The sequence below is a fragment of the Parasteatoda tepidariorum genome, chromosome 3 (genome assembly GCF_982258835.1).
Source record: "Parasteatoda tepidariorum strain Cologne lab strain chromosome 3, Ptep-v5.0, whole genome shotgun sequence".
In the NCBI taxonomy this organism is placed as follows: Eukaryota; Metazoa; Arthropoda; class Arachnida; order Araneae; family Theridiidae; genus Parasteatoda; species Parasteatoda tepidariorum.
This window is the reverse complement of record NC_141757.1, coordinates 81,665,614-81,682,152: the sequence shown is the minus strand read 5'-3', so window position 1 is coordinate 81,682,152 and position 16,539 is coordinate 81,665,614. Positions and strand designations below refer to the sequence as shown.

The window sequence follows — 16,539 nt, the reverse complement described above, 5'->3', positions numbered from 1 at the left end:
GCAAAATTTTTCAATTCTGTATCAAACCAAAACTTCAACTTAAACTTTAATTATATTTAGATTGTTTTTGTGTGTTTTATAATTTGGCGCTAATGCAAAATGATATATATGTGTAATTAAATAAAATTTCTTTTATTCATTAAAATTAGTTAAAATGATTCCTATAGAACAGATTATTCATTCATTATACAAGTATGCAGAGTTATTGTTTTCTAAAAAGTAGAGTTTGTTATTTGTTTGTAAACTTGTATAGTAAATAATACCAATTTTTTAAATTAACTAGCTTGTTCTAGTCATTAAAAAACGAAAATAGCTTCTTTCATTTTTTGTATATACCTTTTCAGTACAGTGTGTTATAAATAAAGGCTTTTATAAAACTCTAAATGTATAAAACGAAACAATGTTATTCAATGCATTCTTAGGTTTGTGTAGGATCTTGATTAGTTATAATTTCTACTATCTGTTATGACCAAATTATTGCAAAAAAGATTTTCATTTTTGAATGAAGCTCACAATTTTCCAATTAAGTTGTTAACATCTGTTTGTTTATTGCCATCACTTTTCTTTTTGATAAGAAACTGGCTTCGTTAAAATAACTGTATGGCTAACATTATAAATTTCCTAAGCGTTTAAATTTATCTTTGCATATGGAATCTAAATTTCTATCACAGAGATGCACAACCAATTTTGGAAAGTCGGACACAAGAATTAGAAAACACTATGTGGGGACCAACTTTAGCATAAAACTATAATCGTAAGAATTCGAATTCTGTTTAGATATGTTTGAAAGTAAGTTGAATTACGTATGCACGTGTAACTAAATTTTTGACTTGAAAAATTTAATGAAAAAATTTAAATCTGAATATAAAAGTGTTAACAAATAAATTACTCTGTAAGAAAACTTCATTGGGTTCAAAAATATGTCAATGGAAATAAGAGATATCAATAGAGATGCCCATTCTCAAAACTTACCAGATCAGACTACTTGCAACATGTCGAGTTTTATTTCCATTTGCATGTTTTGTTTTTTTAATCAAATAATATCTTATCGCTTTAGTTTCTTGGGACTATTTATTATATAGAAATAGTTGCAAGATAGGAAGATTTTTGTATCAGTACCTGCACCAGAATAATTGTCAAGTTTTGGGAACTTCTGGGCAGTGGTATGTTAAAAATTAAAAAAAAGAAAACATAACAAGAAAGTGACCTACTCAAAGAATATAACTTCTAGTCACCATCAGGTGACTAGAAGTTATCTCAAGTCTCAAATCTCAGGTTTAAAATCATAGTGCCCTGGTGATTATAGTTAATGAGAATCACATAAGAAAAATATCCTGCAAGATTACAAACTGAATTACTATGACAACTTTATAAATATACAAAATATTTTTTTAACTGAAACTTAAAAATTTTCATTTACCTGAAAAGTTAACATTTTTAAGTAGAATTATCGCATCAAGCTTCTGAAATTATAAGGTTATTGTATAGGCTAACTTTTAAATACAGATGGGACTTGGCTTATCCACTGAAAATTGCTGCAATATTTGTTGTTGATGTGCCCAGTTACTGTCTTGTTGGATAGCGAACAGGGGCAGATTTCCGTAGTGTGATCTGCAGTAGAATATTCGCCAAGTCTCGGAAACTTCCGAGCAGTGACCTCGCGAGAAACTAAAAAAAAAACAAAAAAGCATCACCGATAAGGACTAATTTGAAAGGTATAACTCGTAGCCAAACATCTACATATTTTTTTTATTTTTTTTTGAAAAATTTGGAAGTTTAAAATCTATTTGGCACCTTGGCGATTATAGTTGGCGCGACAGATCACAATTCAAACCGACAGATTACCAACAGCCTTTTAGAGACTTATAAGAATCTGCTTTTTTCTAGAATTAATGATTCTACTAGACTTTAAAAATTATGACATCTCATGGCTAGACATGAAAAACTGGTCTCATTTTAATAAAGTTGGTTCCTATTTAAAATATGAATTCTCTACTTTATTTATCCATCAATATTCATATTTATTCTATCTGTTAATGAACATAACTAAAATTCTAAAACATGTAACGTTTGAACAATCAAGGCTTTTAATTTGGATTGAGCAAACACCTGCATCAAGGAAAAGCTGTAATGCAATTTGATACTCAGAATTATTCATTCTCCTTCAGTTATTTATATTTAAGAAGAAAAAGCTTTTATTTTCCATATAAAATTTGGTTATAGTTTTGCCTGCATATATTTAATATTGTGCTTTCTTTTCTTGCATGGGAGAATTATGGGTCTTAAGAGTCTTGACATGAAACGCGTCTTAGGGGACTTCCCATCTTGCATACGATTTTTCGCTTATTCGCTACGTTAAAGCATATAAGCAGAATCATTGTACAGCTATTATTTATTCTACTAAACTGTTCTTAAAAAATTTATTGCTTCTTATACTTATCATTTGTTTCAGATTAAATTGAAACTGAAAATTTTTTTGCATTTCTCATCTACATGGCAAAGTTTTTCCCATCTGAAATCGCTCGATTAGTTCTGGGTAAGTCTATTAAAACTAGCTATAAAAATATCCTAATGCATATTTTTGTTTAAATTAAAAAAAGAAAAAAATTTGTTTAAATGTATTGATACTCTTGATATATAATGTCTGATTATATTACATTAGATGTGTAAAGTTATTATATCATGATTGTGTACCAAACTAATATTTATGTAATTTAATAATATGAATTTGATCTATCAATTTCTTCAATAATATATTTTCTGTTTTAAATTGTACAGTATTTTTTCTTTGCTATGAGAATTATGTGTATAGTTAATATAGATGCCTCTCAAGTTAGGATAGGTTCACAGAGTTCTTAAATTTTGTTAAAAACATTTTATTATGCTTATATTTTATAAAATAATTAAATTAATATACTTAAAATAATAAATTTCTCTTAGTAGGAACAGCTATTTCCAAGAGAGATATGCAGAAGCATAATCATAATATTTGTAATACAAGGGCAGTAAAAGTCAATCAGGTTTAGTAGTATGCATGCTGCTGTTGGAAAGAAAAGATAAAATTACCACTGTGAGGAATATGAGACTTAAATTAGGAGAAAGGATATGAAAATGTAAAGGATACCATGATGCAGTTTTACAATATAGAAATCTAATGGTTTATTATGCTCATTGCACCTATTTTTTAAGGAATTTTATTTTCCTGGTCAACATCAATAGTTGCCAATATTATGTTAAAATTACACTTATGTTTACACAGATTCTTCTCTTTTCATTGGCACAACAGCCCAGGATGGGCCTTGGCCTTCTCAACAAGCCTATGCCAAGACATTCTTCCCTTAGCTAAGGTTCTCCAGTTTATTATCTTTAAAACTTGTTGGTCCTTTTCAAGGCAGTCTAAAAATCTTAGGTTTGGTCGTCCTCTTTTTCTTGTACCTGTTGGCCTGGCACTAAAAACTTTTTTGGTTGTCCTGCTATCCTCCATTCTTATAATGTGAGCTGCCCATTTAATCCTTTGAAATTTGATAAATTTAATGACATCAGATTCTTTATATGCTTTTTGAAGTTCCGTGTTTGATCTTCTGAACCAGGTACCGTTTTTACTTATTCCACCTAAAATGCTTCGCAGTATTTTTCTCTCAAATCTAGCTATCATATTTTCATCTCCACGGGTCATTGTCCAGGTCTCAAATGCGTTTGTAAGCACTGATCTTATAAGACATTTATAGAGTAACACTTTTGTTTTTCTTTTTATTAGACTTGATTTAAGATATTTTCTTAGACTATAAAAACACTTATTGGCCATTGTGATTTTCATGTGTATTTCTTGTGTAGTGTCGTTTTTGTTGTTAATCTTAGACCCCAAATAGGTGAAGCTATCAAGGGCTTCGAATTTGTGTGCTCCAATTTCAAACTGTGTTTCTTCATAGTCAGCTTTTATGCAAGGCATATATTTAGTTTTATTTTCATTGATTCTTAATCCCATGTTCATGGCTTCCTTCTCCAGATATAAAAAGGACATAAACACAGGTTATAAAGGACATTTGCATGAGTAATAAATAATGATAAATGTGATGTTATGACATACAGAGTGGGAGGAACAAAGACATTGATGTTGCATAATATGTCATTTTCTCAGAATTCACTTGACTTTTTTTTTTAAAGGTTAAAGAATTGCCTGATTGTGTTTCTTAAATCTATCTACTAAGTAGGAAATTTTCATATTAATTTTTAAGCAATAAACGGAATTTTTCTGCATATGGATGTGAGGTTACTGTTTTTAGAGGCATTTTGGTTTAAATTGCCTCTAAAAATATTTGTGTTAGTTACGGTAAAATTTAGAAGTACATTTTTCGTTTGTGAAGAGATTAGCTACAGCTGTGGAATTGATTTTATAATTAAATAATTTAATTATTGTTGTGCTTGTGTTAAAACGCTGATGAATTTAAAGAAAGAATTATGTAAGCCTCAGAGCTATTTTGTAGAAAAGAAATAAGATACATATGACTAATTTCAATTTGGTAATATTTTATGTGTTATTGTATCTTTTTATTATGTATTATTGTTCATTATTATGTATCATACTATCTATTTACTGAAAGTAGAGAATGTTTTAGGTAGTTTTAATGATTTATTTTTATCTAATTTGGTGCTAAGTGATAACGAATCTGTTGCCATTTGCAAATAGTCGATAAAGATCTGCAGTATTTTTTATTCATAAAATGTATATTTAGTGATATTAAAGAGTAGATTTGGGCATAATTTTTATAAAATTGGATCCAGAGTGGTAAGAAAATTCTTGCCTTTGTGCAAATATTTGACATAGATATGAAGTTAATTTAAATTTATGAAATGTATGTTTACAGATGTTAAAGAATGATTATTGTTGGAGTCATATAAAATTTAGATGGTTCAAATTATTTATTTGAATTTTTGGTATGTGATGAAAATAAAAAAATTGTCAAAAACTGTTAATGAAACAAAAATTTGTAGAGCAGTAAGGAAGGAATTTCAGGAATTTTTGCTTTTATAATGCAACTCTGTGAAAACAGTGTATAATAACTTCAGAATTGATAATAAAGTAATTTCTATATTAGAAGAAGAAAAGTAAATGGAATCATTCAGTGGAAAAAAATTGTTACCTGAAGGCAAAAAGCTTGATACAAATTTGCCCATGAATATGATTTTGAATTTAAAATTTTGTTTTAAAAACGATTCTCTGGCCTTTCTGATCTGCATGGACAATTTAGCAGTATTATAATTATTTTACAAAAATTAAATATACTTCCACGTGAATGTTATGACAGGTTTGTTCAAAAAGTTGGATCATTTGAAATATATTTGTCCTACAATGCAGATCAAAACAAGCTTCTGTTCTATCTTATAGAATTATTCTATATTTCTTCCAGAAGCTGAAGATTCTTTCAATCTTAACTCATAGTCAAATAAAAAAAAAGATCAGATATGCAAACTGTTAAATTAACAGTTGTTAAAGAACTTGAACGTTTCCCATTGATAATGACAGAAAACTTTAAAAACAATTTCACTGTAGAAGATGTCACTGTTAATCATGTTAGAAATATTTCAGACCTTATTTTTTCAGCTAAAAATCAGAAATTTAAAGGTTTTGTCTTGATTGCTGCAGCACACATCGACAAATTTCTTCCAACTACAACTTACCTATGAAATTAATGCTATTCCCATTAAAGATGTCAATATATTTCAAATTTATCAGAATTTCTTTCCATTTTTAATTCGTTTTTCTAATTTTGTGTGTTTGGTACATTGCTCTTTGAGCCTATTTTCATTATTAAAATTTTATTTTGTAACTATTTTACAAGATTTATTAAAAATGACAATTGGCATTATTGTGTATAATCCCCTGTAAAAGTATCTTTTCTTTTGCATATTTTCTTTCCTCATGCAATCATATTTTGGTGTATGAATGTTTATTGTAAGGTAATTATCATTTTTTATTTAGTTTTGTCTTATGATACAAAATAATATTTGCAGAAAACCCCTTGTCATGTTGCAATTTCTTTTTAAAATTACAAAAACTACTTAGAAATGTGTTTGAAACTTTTTAAATTTTTAAGATATGCAAATCAGATTTTTTTGATTAGTTGCCAAATACGATTCCCCAGAAAACTATGGAAAAAAAGTTAAAATTTTTCCTCACATGCGCAGTATGAAATTACTACTTTAATTATTTATATATTGCACAGTTTTCAACGAATTTTTTTCAAATTTTAAGGCAAAAATTTTGTAATTTTAAACTGCTCTAAAATTTTTGTTTGGTTTTATTGAATATTTTTTAAGTTATAGCAAAAAAACGTAAGACAAAAAAATTCGTTTTTTATAAAATATCCATATCTCCATAAGTGTTTAAGCTAGGCTTACAAAATTTTGTGCAATTATTGCATATAATAACCAAAGTAATTGTTACAAGCCACAAATTTATTGCTTGATTTGTTAGCATAGGGCAGGGATGGCGAACCAGTGGCGCGCGTGCCGTTTATGGCACGCGTCACAATGTTTTGGGCACGCCACCAATCACAAAGTTTACTATGAAGCATATTAACAATTCAATTAAAATTCACAACAAAAGAACAATTAATGCCAAAAAAGCAATTAATAACCATAAAAAAACAAGCGAAGAATAAATAACTAGCAAAAAAAATAACAATTCTGCTTAAACTAACATCTTATAACCCTAATATAAGTTATTTGTCATTTAATCTGCAACAACGGAAGTCACACTGATGTTACTTTAAGTTGAATTACGCGTATAACTGAGACATTACGAAAGTTGAGAATTGCATTTTTGTGAAAGATAGTATTTAGTATTATTATTTACCCAATTTGAGAGTTTTGAGTTGATAGTATTTAGTATTATTATTTACCCAATAATCACGAAATCAAAACTAATTGTCAGCACGTCTATGACCTCATTAAAATATATTTTAGAAAAAATGGCACGTTGGGGCATGAAGGTTCGCCACCCCTGGCATAGGGTGTTCAAAAACACTTTTTTTTCCATTGTAATTTTTGGCCGGTACCCTAAACCTCTCAAAGCTTTAAACTTCATTTATAAGTATGTGAAATTGCATGATCTAAGCACTTCTGATGTTATGAAACGATTCTTTTGGTATTTCTTGAGAAATATGAAGAAATGAATTAGTATAGAAGTGTTTCCATTATTTTTTCCACCCCCTGTTATAATATATATATGTAACTAACAATGTAATTTTAAAAGAATACTTGCACTTTTAGTGTTCCATGACTATAAGTTATTTTAATTTCTGAAATAAATTTTGAAATAACATTTTTTAAGCAGTCAAATTAATTTAATATGTTTTTAGCAAATGTATATGCACAGATATTAGTATTTTAAAAATAATGCCTATGCCAGGGATGGCGAACCAATGGCACGCTACACAATATTCTGGGCACGCCACCGATCACAAATTTCACTATAAAGCATATTAACAATTGAATTAAAATTCACAAAAACAAGTAATAAAAACAATTAAAAAAATTAACAATTAATGCCAAAAAAGCAATTAATAACCACAAGAAACGAGCTAACAATAAATAACGAGCAAAAAAATAATAATAGCCCTGCTTAAACTAACATCTTACAACGTAATATAATTTATTTGTCATCTAATCTGCAACAACAGAAGTCACACTGATGTTACTTTAAGTTGAATTACGCGTATAACTGAGACACTGCAAAATGTTTTTTTTTTTTCATAGTAAATAAAGAGTTTTGAGTTGATAGTATTTAGTATTATTATTTTCCCAATAATCACAAAGTCAAAAGTATTTGACGGCACGGCTATAACCTCATTAAACAATTTGTTTGAAAAATGGCACGTTGGTGCATAAAGGTTCGCCACCCCTGGCCTATGCCATACCTTTTTAACTTAACTTTACCTTTTAATTTATTCAAAATAATTTTAATTTATCTAGTTCTGCAATTTGTGTTATTCGTAATATACATCTTAACTAATCTATTATGCAGTTTTAAAATTATGTTTGATTGAAAATCAAACATTTCGATGTCCTAGGATTTTTTCTACTGTGTTACCTTTTTTCTTGAATTTCCAAAAATAGGTCCCATGACTTGTTTCTTATTGTAAACTGACTTATTTTTTTTATTTAAAATTTTTTTGAAGATTGTTACAGGGGGGAAAATAGGTTCGTGTTTTTTTTTTTTTTTGTGTTAAATCAAAAAGAGTGCTGCTGTTTCAAGTTTCGTGCTACAGAAACATTCCAACAACAGCTGTTTATAAGTAGGGTTTTAAATATTAAAAAAAAAAATTCTTTTTTTTTCTTCAAAATTTCTCTCAATTTTCAGTGTTTGTGTGTTACCCTTTATTTACACATATTTATAAAAGCTAATATCTGAAGCAATATTTGTTAGTGTTTTATTATGCATCAATTTGTTAGTTTTGTATACATTCAGTTTTTAGATTTTTATCGTGTTTGTTGATACTCATCTTATGTATTTATGTATATATAATATTGAAATTCTTTTTTCTAGGATATTTAAGGGATTTACCATGTCCGGAAACACAACAAAAGTTTTTAGTGGAATGTCCCCATCTTCGAGAATATTATCAGTTATTACAAGAAGGCGAGGCTTATCCTACAGATGTAAATGGGAAATCACTAACAGAAATACTGAAGGAATATTGCACTTTAAAACGTTAGTTAAAAATAATTTATAACTTAAATTTTCAAAAAAAAATTGATAGTTAAATATTATTTTAAAATAAATTTTCATTTTAATCTTTTATAGGTGAATCCTCAAAAAGTTCTGCAAATGTACCCAGTTCTTCAAACACAGCCAATCATCATGTGCCTCTTCCTACTCCTGTTGCAAATCCTGATTCCTCCAATCCTGAAGGTTTCAAAACTCCCTGCAAAGTATACTGTTTAGTTTTTTAGTTATTTTTTATTAAAATAATACTTGCTAACTTTTTTCATTTTACGATGCATTTGTTAATATATATGGTAATTGAGTTGAGTTTAGTCTCAATTTTTAAAGATGCTATCTGCCTGAGCTTAAGCATTTATATTCCATTTCCAATGAGTTATTTAAATATTTTGAGTTACTTCTTAATTAAAGTCATTGAAACAATTTTTAATTTCGCATATGCAATTATTTATACTTTTTATAGAGTTAGTTGAATTTTTTATTTGAAAACATATGTTTCCTCATTTACTTTTATGTTGTTGTTGTACGCCCCCATTGGCCAGCAGTGCTTGGCCAGGTCCATGATGTTAAACACCCTCAAAAAATACAACACCGTCAATGGATCATCTGTTAAATCCTGCTTGGTGAGACCCAGGCACGCGAGGATGTGGTGAGGCAAAGCCTGCTCTGAAGAACAGTTGGTACAAATTTCAAAGTTCTTGGATCCTTCTGAAAATTTCATTGATTTAAGGTGACCACTTCGAAAGCGGGCAAGAATAGTTTGTTCCCATCTATTAAAACCTTGGGCCAGGGAGCCTCCAGGGTAAGAACACTGATATCATGGGTGCTTTAGGGGGATACTCCAGGTGATCTTGTTTTCGTGTTTTATTTTTGAGAAAATTTCCAAAAAGGTGAGGGGTGCCGACGGCACAAGGGACTCGCAAGCACCAGCTTTAGTCAAAGTGTCTGCAATCTCGTTACCTTCAAGATCGGCGCGTGATGGGATCCACTGCAGATGAATCTGATCCGAAATGGATAGTCGTTTTTTACTTTTATGAATCAATTGATTTGTATAAAATGTTTTTGATCTAATCACTTATTGACGGTATAATATACTGAAACATATAATGTACTCTTAACAGCGTTGTGTATATGCATGGAAAATTCGTCACCATCCTGGAAATGTTCTTACTCTTACTAAAAAGGGGAAAGAAAAATTCGTCTCTTCAAAAAAGTTTTTTTTCTTCCTACTAATGGAACGTGATTTAAAATTGCATTACATGATTTTTCATGTAATGCATGCAAATATTCTTCTTCTCTATATATTAGCGCCAATTTTATATATTTAAAATTGCATTACATGATTTTAAACCACACATCACGGTTCATATTTACACATTTTAAGATGATGCATTGTGTTACATATTTTCACAATTTCGTATTCATGCGCCAATTTCATATAAATCGCCAATATTGTGGCTTTTGTGTTCAAGTATTTTAAAAATTATACATTGGAATTTGTATTCCCACGGTTTCAAAATCAAATATCAAGATTCATATTAACACGATTTTAAAGTCAAGCACCGAGATGCGTTTTAACATCATCTTGAAATCAAACATCGAGATTCATATGCACGCGATGTTAAAACCGATATTTGTATTCAAACAATTTAAATAAATTAAATCTTGCATCGATATTTATATTAAAACGTTGATAACATTCTGTGGATAAATGCTTCCTACATACACTTTTTTCTTGCTTAAATATCAGGTATTTTTTCAATTATTTAAAAAGTGTTTTTACACATAAGATTTTTGGATTCAACTCAACTCATTCCTGCGGTTTGAATCAATATAGAGTTCCGTAAAAGTTAAATATTTATAAAAAAGAGCTGTGATTTTCAAACCAATTTCGCCAAATTGAAGTTGGGACAAAAGGTTGAAACTAGTTACAAGTGTTAATCAGTGTGTGCAGAAAGTTTTTTTTACTTTAGATTTTGTGTTCGCAGAAAGTTTTTAATTATATTATATCTAAGTCTGCTTATTGACAATTAAAACTTCGTTTAAAAAAAAAACATTATTTTTCTAAATACCATAATTTCTGTCATGTGTCTGAATCCTTTTTTTTAATTCTGATATTTTTTTTGCAAAATATTTTCCACAGATATTAATTCATTTAATAAATATGGTTGTAAAAATTCTTTATTTAATAAATGATTAGTTATTTCTATCAAGTTTGAGATAAGATAAGATTTCAACTATTTGTTTTTAATTACAAATCAACCAGGTGATATCTTTAGAGAGACCATAATCAAGGTAAGAAGAGAAAAAAAGTGATTTCCAAACTATTATATTACCAATCTATTAGAAGGCATGACTAATAATTCTTTGTCTTATTTTACTTATCACTGCCTAGCTTGAAAATAAAAATAATTCAGGCATACTAAAAACTAATGTGAGAATCAGTTATGTTTAGATTAAAATGAAAGCAAAAACAATCCTGTTACGTTTAACATGCTCATATTGAGGCAACCTCTTTGTTATTTTCATTGATTCATAAATACCCCTAGAAATGTCGCTTAACTGGTTCTTCCACTAAGCTTTTCAATAATGTTGGTATGCACGTTTTATATTTGTGCATGACTTCGTAGTGTTGTTACTGATAAATTTTTTAAAAATTTTATTCAACCCATACAAAGAACAGGTATTCAGCTAGTATATATATAATTTATTCATATCTTAGTTTCCTATGTTTTAGAAGAAAGACTTTAAAATGTTATATATTCTAAAAAGTAGAGATGTAACGAATATTTGGCCACTATTTGGTATCCCACCCTTTTACCGAATATTCGGTTGACTGAATGTTTGGCCAAATATTCGGCAATGTATTTTTTTGAAAAATATTTTTTTGAAAATCATATTTTTTACTATACATTATTATAACTAGTTTTTACACATATTTGTTAAGCTCTAAAACTTGCACACGACTTGCATATTTCTGTTCTGTGAAATAAATGGAAAAGCGAAATTTGAAGAATTGAAGCAAGATTACTATATACTAAATCAAGAGTTCTGTACTTCTTACTTATGATTATATTCAGGCTAGTCAATTTCATCTCTTTTTTTTTCCCTCCAATTTTTGTTTTAAGAATTAAAATTTTTTTGTTGTTGCTGTTTTTATTATAGCGCTGAACATCGCGCTTTTGAGGAAAATATTATTTTTGGCATTACAGTTTTATTTTAAGAATTAAGAGGGATTTCTTCAGTTTTTTTTTTTTTTTTAAGTTATAGCTGTTAGTTTTTTATTGCCCCATACGAAAAAATATGGCAAAGTTTTGATTAATTTTCGAAATTTTTGTTATCTGTTAATGATTTTTTTAAAAAATGTTGCTATTCGGTATTTTTATGTCATATTTGGTATCTGGTCGAATATTTGGCTAACCAAAAGGCATTTATTTTTTCAAAAACAGTTTTTGATTTCACATTTTTCAGCCACTCAAGATCTGAGGATTTTATCCTTGGAATTTTGAAATTTATTCTCAAGATTAAGAAATTTTGACCTGTTGTATGGATTTTTAACATAACAAACTGCTTCAATCACACCCTTGTTTCAGACATGATATGGTTAAAATATGACTTTTGTGGCCAAAATTTGAATTTTAGAAAAGTTGGAGGTAACATTTTAAGTAGTGTCTCTTACACAAATTAAACTGAATTTTTGTCAACCCTCAAATTTCCACTGTACTAAATTTTATGTTGTACTTTGTTTCAAATAGTATTTCTATTCTGTTAATGAATTTTTTCTTTCTTTAGAGCAACCATGTTGCTTTAGTAAAGCATAGAAGTACTCAAAAAAGCCAAACTCAGTCGGTTACTACAACATTAAGTTATCAGACTGAAGTTCGCACTCCAAGATTAAATCTTAGTTCAAAGTATTCATCGCCATATACTCCGAGAAGATTAACCGGTGCTATTACAACTCCATTAAGCTTCACTGGTGACTCACGTGAGTTTTTCACGATGTTACATTGTCATTATAAAGTTACATTTTATTTATTAGCTAATTTTTAATGTAAAAAATTGAAATTTTTTTTTTGTATTAGAAATTATTCTGCATTTTTTATGACGCAGTTTTCATACAATCTGGAGCTTTTTTTAAATTTTAACTGTTATATTGTTTTATAGTTTATCAGCTGTCTCATAATTTATCCGTATTCATAAACAACATGGTTTATTATTATTAAATATTAATTTTGTTACACTTTATTTATATTTTTCCGAGCTTTATAAACAGATATCATAAAACTATGTTAAACCAAACATATCTTAAGTTATACAGAGTTTTCACTACAGCGCGAGAACGCGAGAATCTCGCATATTTGTTTCTTTTCTCGCATTAAAAAATTATTAGCGCGAGAAGTTCGCGCACTGAATTTATCTATTTTAAAATGCACGAATCTCTCGAATTTTGGAAAAAATTTAGTCTTCCGCCATTTTGAAAAAGACATGAAAACAGCTACGACAAGTGTTGAGAAAAAAAGTGAGTTCTTTATAATAAGTTGTTTAAAGTTATCTCTAGTTTTTGCTGTTAATGAATTACTAAACTCCCTCATCGACAATTTAGAGCAATTTATAAAAGTTTAAGTCTGTGAAAACTAATCTGGAAGACCTGACAAATAGTATGAACATGGAAATAACTTCAACGAACTTCACTATTCCATAACAGAAATAAGTGAGGAACCTATGCTGGCAGATGTAGAGGATAGGAAAGTGTGTGCACAATGCTACAAATTTAATTAGTGATTCCGAATAGTTCAGTATCTGTTGCAAGGTTATTTAGCCCCCAAGCCGAATTAAAACAAAATATTGTAACAGATCGATTGGTAAGCATTTGAGCAAACCTAATGAGAATAGCTAATGAAAAAGTAGATACAGAACATTTTCCATATGATAATGCAGCAAAAATATTCAATGTTCAATGGTTTAGAAATCAGAAGATGTTAAAAATTTATTATAATTAAAGAAATATTTTTTTTAAAAGTCTATTCGGGTTTTTTTAATTTTTAGAAATCTCACTTAACTTTTTGAAATCTCACCCTGTTTTTGAGACAGGGTGAGAAATTCTCTATCATTTTTTTTCTGTAATGAAAACACTGTTATATTGCTGAAATTATTGTTCTTATGGTAAGAACGATCGTATAAAATGAATAGGAAATGGCCTACATATATGTTACTTATATATGTTATATGTACTGTGTGCCAAAAAAATGGACCTCCCTGAATAACTTTTGATCTAATAATTGGATTTTCATGTTTTGGGACTCGATCTTCATGGTTCAAAGAGGTGACCTCAAATATTCTAATTAATAAGTACAGGCAATATTTTAAGTTACGAAATCAGACAAAAAAACATACTTTTGTCTGTAACATACCTTTTTTTCGACGGATTGAAATTTTTGTCCAGAAAAATATCGGGGGTAGCCACAATCTGTGAATTATGGTCTCCATAGTTTGATCAGAAGAGCGCTTCAAATTTTGGACCTCTTAATACTAATTTTACTTCTTGCATATTTCACTCTAACTCGAGAACTTTTTAAGCTGATTGAAAATTTTAGCTCATAAGTATAAAATTCGTTTATCCAAAGGTAATTCCATGCAAAAAAATAATTTTAAGTAAATATTTATAATTTTATTTAATAATGATCAAAAAATTTTGAATTGTAAGGTATGCAATTCTTTGCATAATTTTAAAAAAGATAATTTTGTATGGCCAAATGCAAAATTTGAACAAAATCATTTGAATTGTTCCTGAGACATTAAATTTCCAAAAAATCAGATATTTAACATTTGATTTCTCAGGAAGTAGTCATTCGATTTTGATCAAATTTTGTATTTTGCCATGTAAAATTACATTCTTTAAAATGATTCAAAAATTGTATACCTTACAGTTCAAATTTTTTTTAACCGTTACTAAATAAAATGATCATAAATATTTACTAAAAATAAGTTTTTGCATGGAATTATCTTTTGACAAAAAAATTTAATAATTGTGTGCAAGAACTTTTCAATAAACTTAAAATGTATTCGAGACAATGTGAAATATACAAAAAGTAAAATTAACATTAATGGATCCGAACTTGGGTGCAATCGCTTGACCAAACAACTGGAACCATATTTCTCAGATTGTGGCTACCCCCTATATTTTGGGGCTCAGAAATCCAATTCCGTCGGGAAAAAAAAGGTAGGTTTATTCAGGGAAAGTATGTTTTTGTGTCTGATTTCGTAACTTAAAATATTATCAGCACTTATTATTAATCATATTTGAAGTCGTCCACTCGAAACATTAAGATTGAGTCCTAGAACGTGAAAAATCCGATCATTAGATCAAAGACTATTTAGAGTGGTCCTTTTTTTTGCGCACTGTACATTATTATTTTTAGAATTTTCTATCTTCTGAGTTCTTGAAATTTTTTTGATATGAATATGTTGAAAAAATATATGTTTTTTCTTTTTAAATATTAAAAATTGATCGTTTACATTATTTAAATTTATAATTATTATTATTGTAATTTATTATTATATATATATTGCTAGTTTATTTTAATTACTTTTTTTATTATTTATTTGTGTTTCTATTTTACAGCTCCTCATAAGAGTTCTACTGCACCTATCTTTAAGCGAACAGCTAATTCTGATCCTATTCCCAGAAAGTCTCATAGATTTGTGCAAACTGATGCTTGTAACAATGATCATGCCAGTCATAGTTTAATTCCAAATAGTGCCACAACTCCACCTTTTTCCCACAGCATAGTCCAAAATTCACAGACTGCAGAAAATGAAACAGTTAAAAATAGCCATTGTTCCCACATTACAGACTCACTGCCTGATTCAATTACAAATCAACAGCTGTCTGAATCAACTCCAGAAATCATTTCAAGTGAAAATAGTGTAACCCTAACTCTTGAAAGTTCTGTCACTCCACAGTATATAACGGATCCACCACCTTATGCTAGAGCACCAGCTACTAATTCCCCAAGGCTCATATTATCTCTCGACAGATCGCAAATAGCTTCGTTAACAACTCCCCTGAAACATCCTAGGAACTGGGTTGAGGAAAGTGCATCACCTAAACGGAAAGGGTAAGTTGAAGTGTTCATAATTTGTCTTCCAATTTACATTAATGTTCTTTTTATAAAAAAAAAACTTTTTGACACAGAAAATTTTATTTACATTCTGGTGTATGTGAAGCCCTTTTTTATTATTTACTACTGATGTGCTCGATTTCGTCCCCTGCTATTGCAGAGCCAACAGCAAAAGGTAGTTTTCTTTGGGGGGGGGGGAATTACTTTATCAATTGCTTTTCGACATTTCTTTTTGTACCAATATTTATTTTTATGAATTATACACAGTCCAGTCATCAAAACCTGTCAAAGACCAGAATAATCGCCTTTCTCAGAGTGGACCTCAAAGAGATATACAGAAAGAGAGTCAATCAGGTTCTTGAAAGTGTTAACTACAATGTTGATCAATGCCGTGACCATCTTTTCCTGGTTACCCTGTTGAGGGTCCGTGGTACAAATAATACGATCGGGGTGGTCCCACAAATTGCTTCCTGCCATTTTTAAAATTGTTGCTGGCATTACAAGCCATATGGACCAACCATCATCTATCCGATGGGGCATAAAATTTGTGATTCATCAGATTAAGCCACCTATTGCCACTCAGTGAACATCCAGTTGCAGTGCTGGCATGCAAAATCTAGCCTTCGTCACCGATAAGTAACAGTCAGCATAGGTACATCAACCAGGCATCTGCTGCAGAGGCCCATGCCCAGC

General features: G+C 29.4%; 1 protein-coding gene across 2 annotated transcripts in view; it reads left to right on the top strand.

Annotated features, from left to right (window-relative positions):
* Positions 1-16,539, top strand: part of LOC107447959 (uncharacterized) — a 40,488-nt gene continuing 23,949 nt past the window's right edge. Inside the window, exons 1-6 of one of the 2 annotated variants that reach the window (XM_016063010.3) lie at positions 1-192; positions 2,453-2,536; positions 8,549-8,713; positions 8,807-8,934; positions 12,518-12,710; positions 15,348-15,843. In XM_016063010.3, the coding sequence (XP_015918496.1) occupies positions 2,494-2,536; positions 8,549-8,713; positions 8,807-8,934; positions 12,518-12,710; positions 15,348-15,843 (1,025 nt within the window). In that variant the 5' untranslated portion in view covers positions 1-192; positions 2,453-2,493. Of the gene's footprint in view, positions 220-2,452; positions 2,537-8,548; positions 8,714-8,806; positions 8,935-12,517; positions 12,711-15,347; positions 15,844-16,539 lie in introns of both variants that reach the window. The other variant, XM_016063012.3, reaches the window with a different exon arrangement.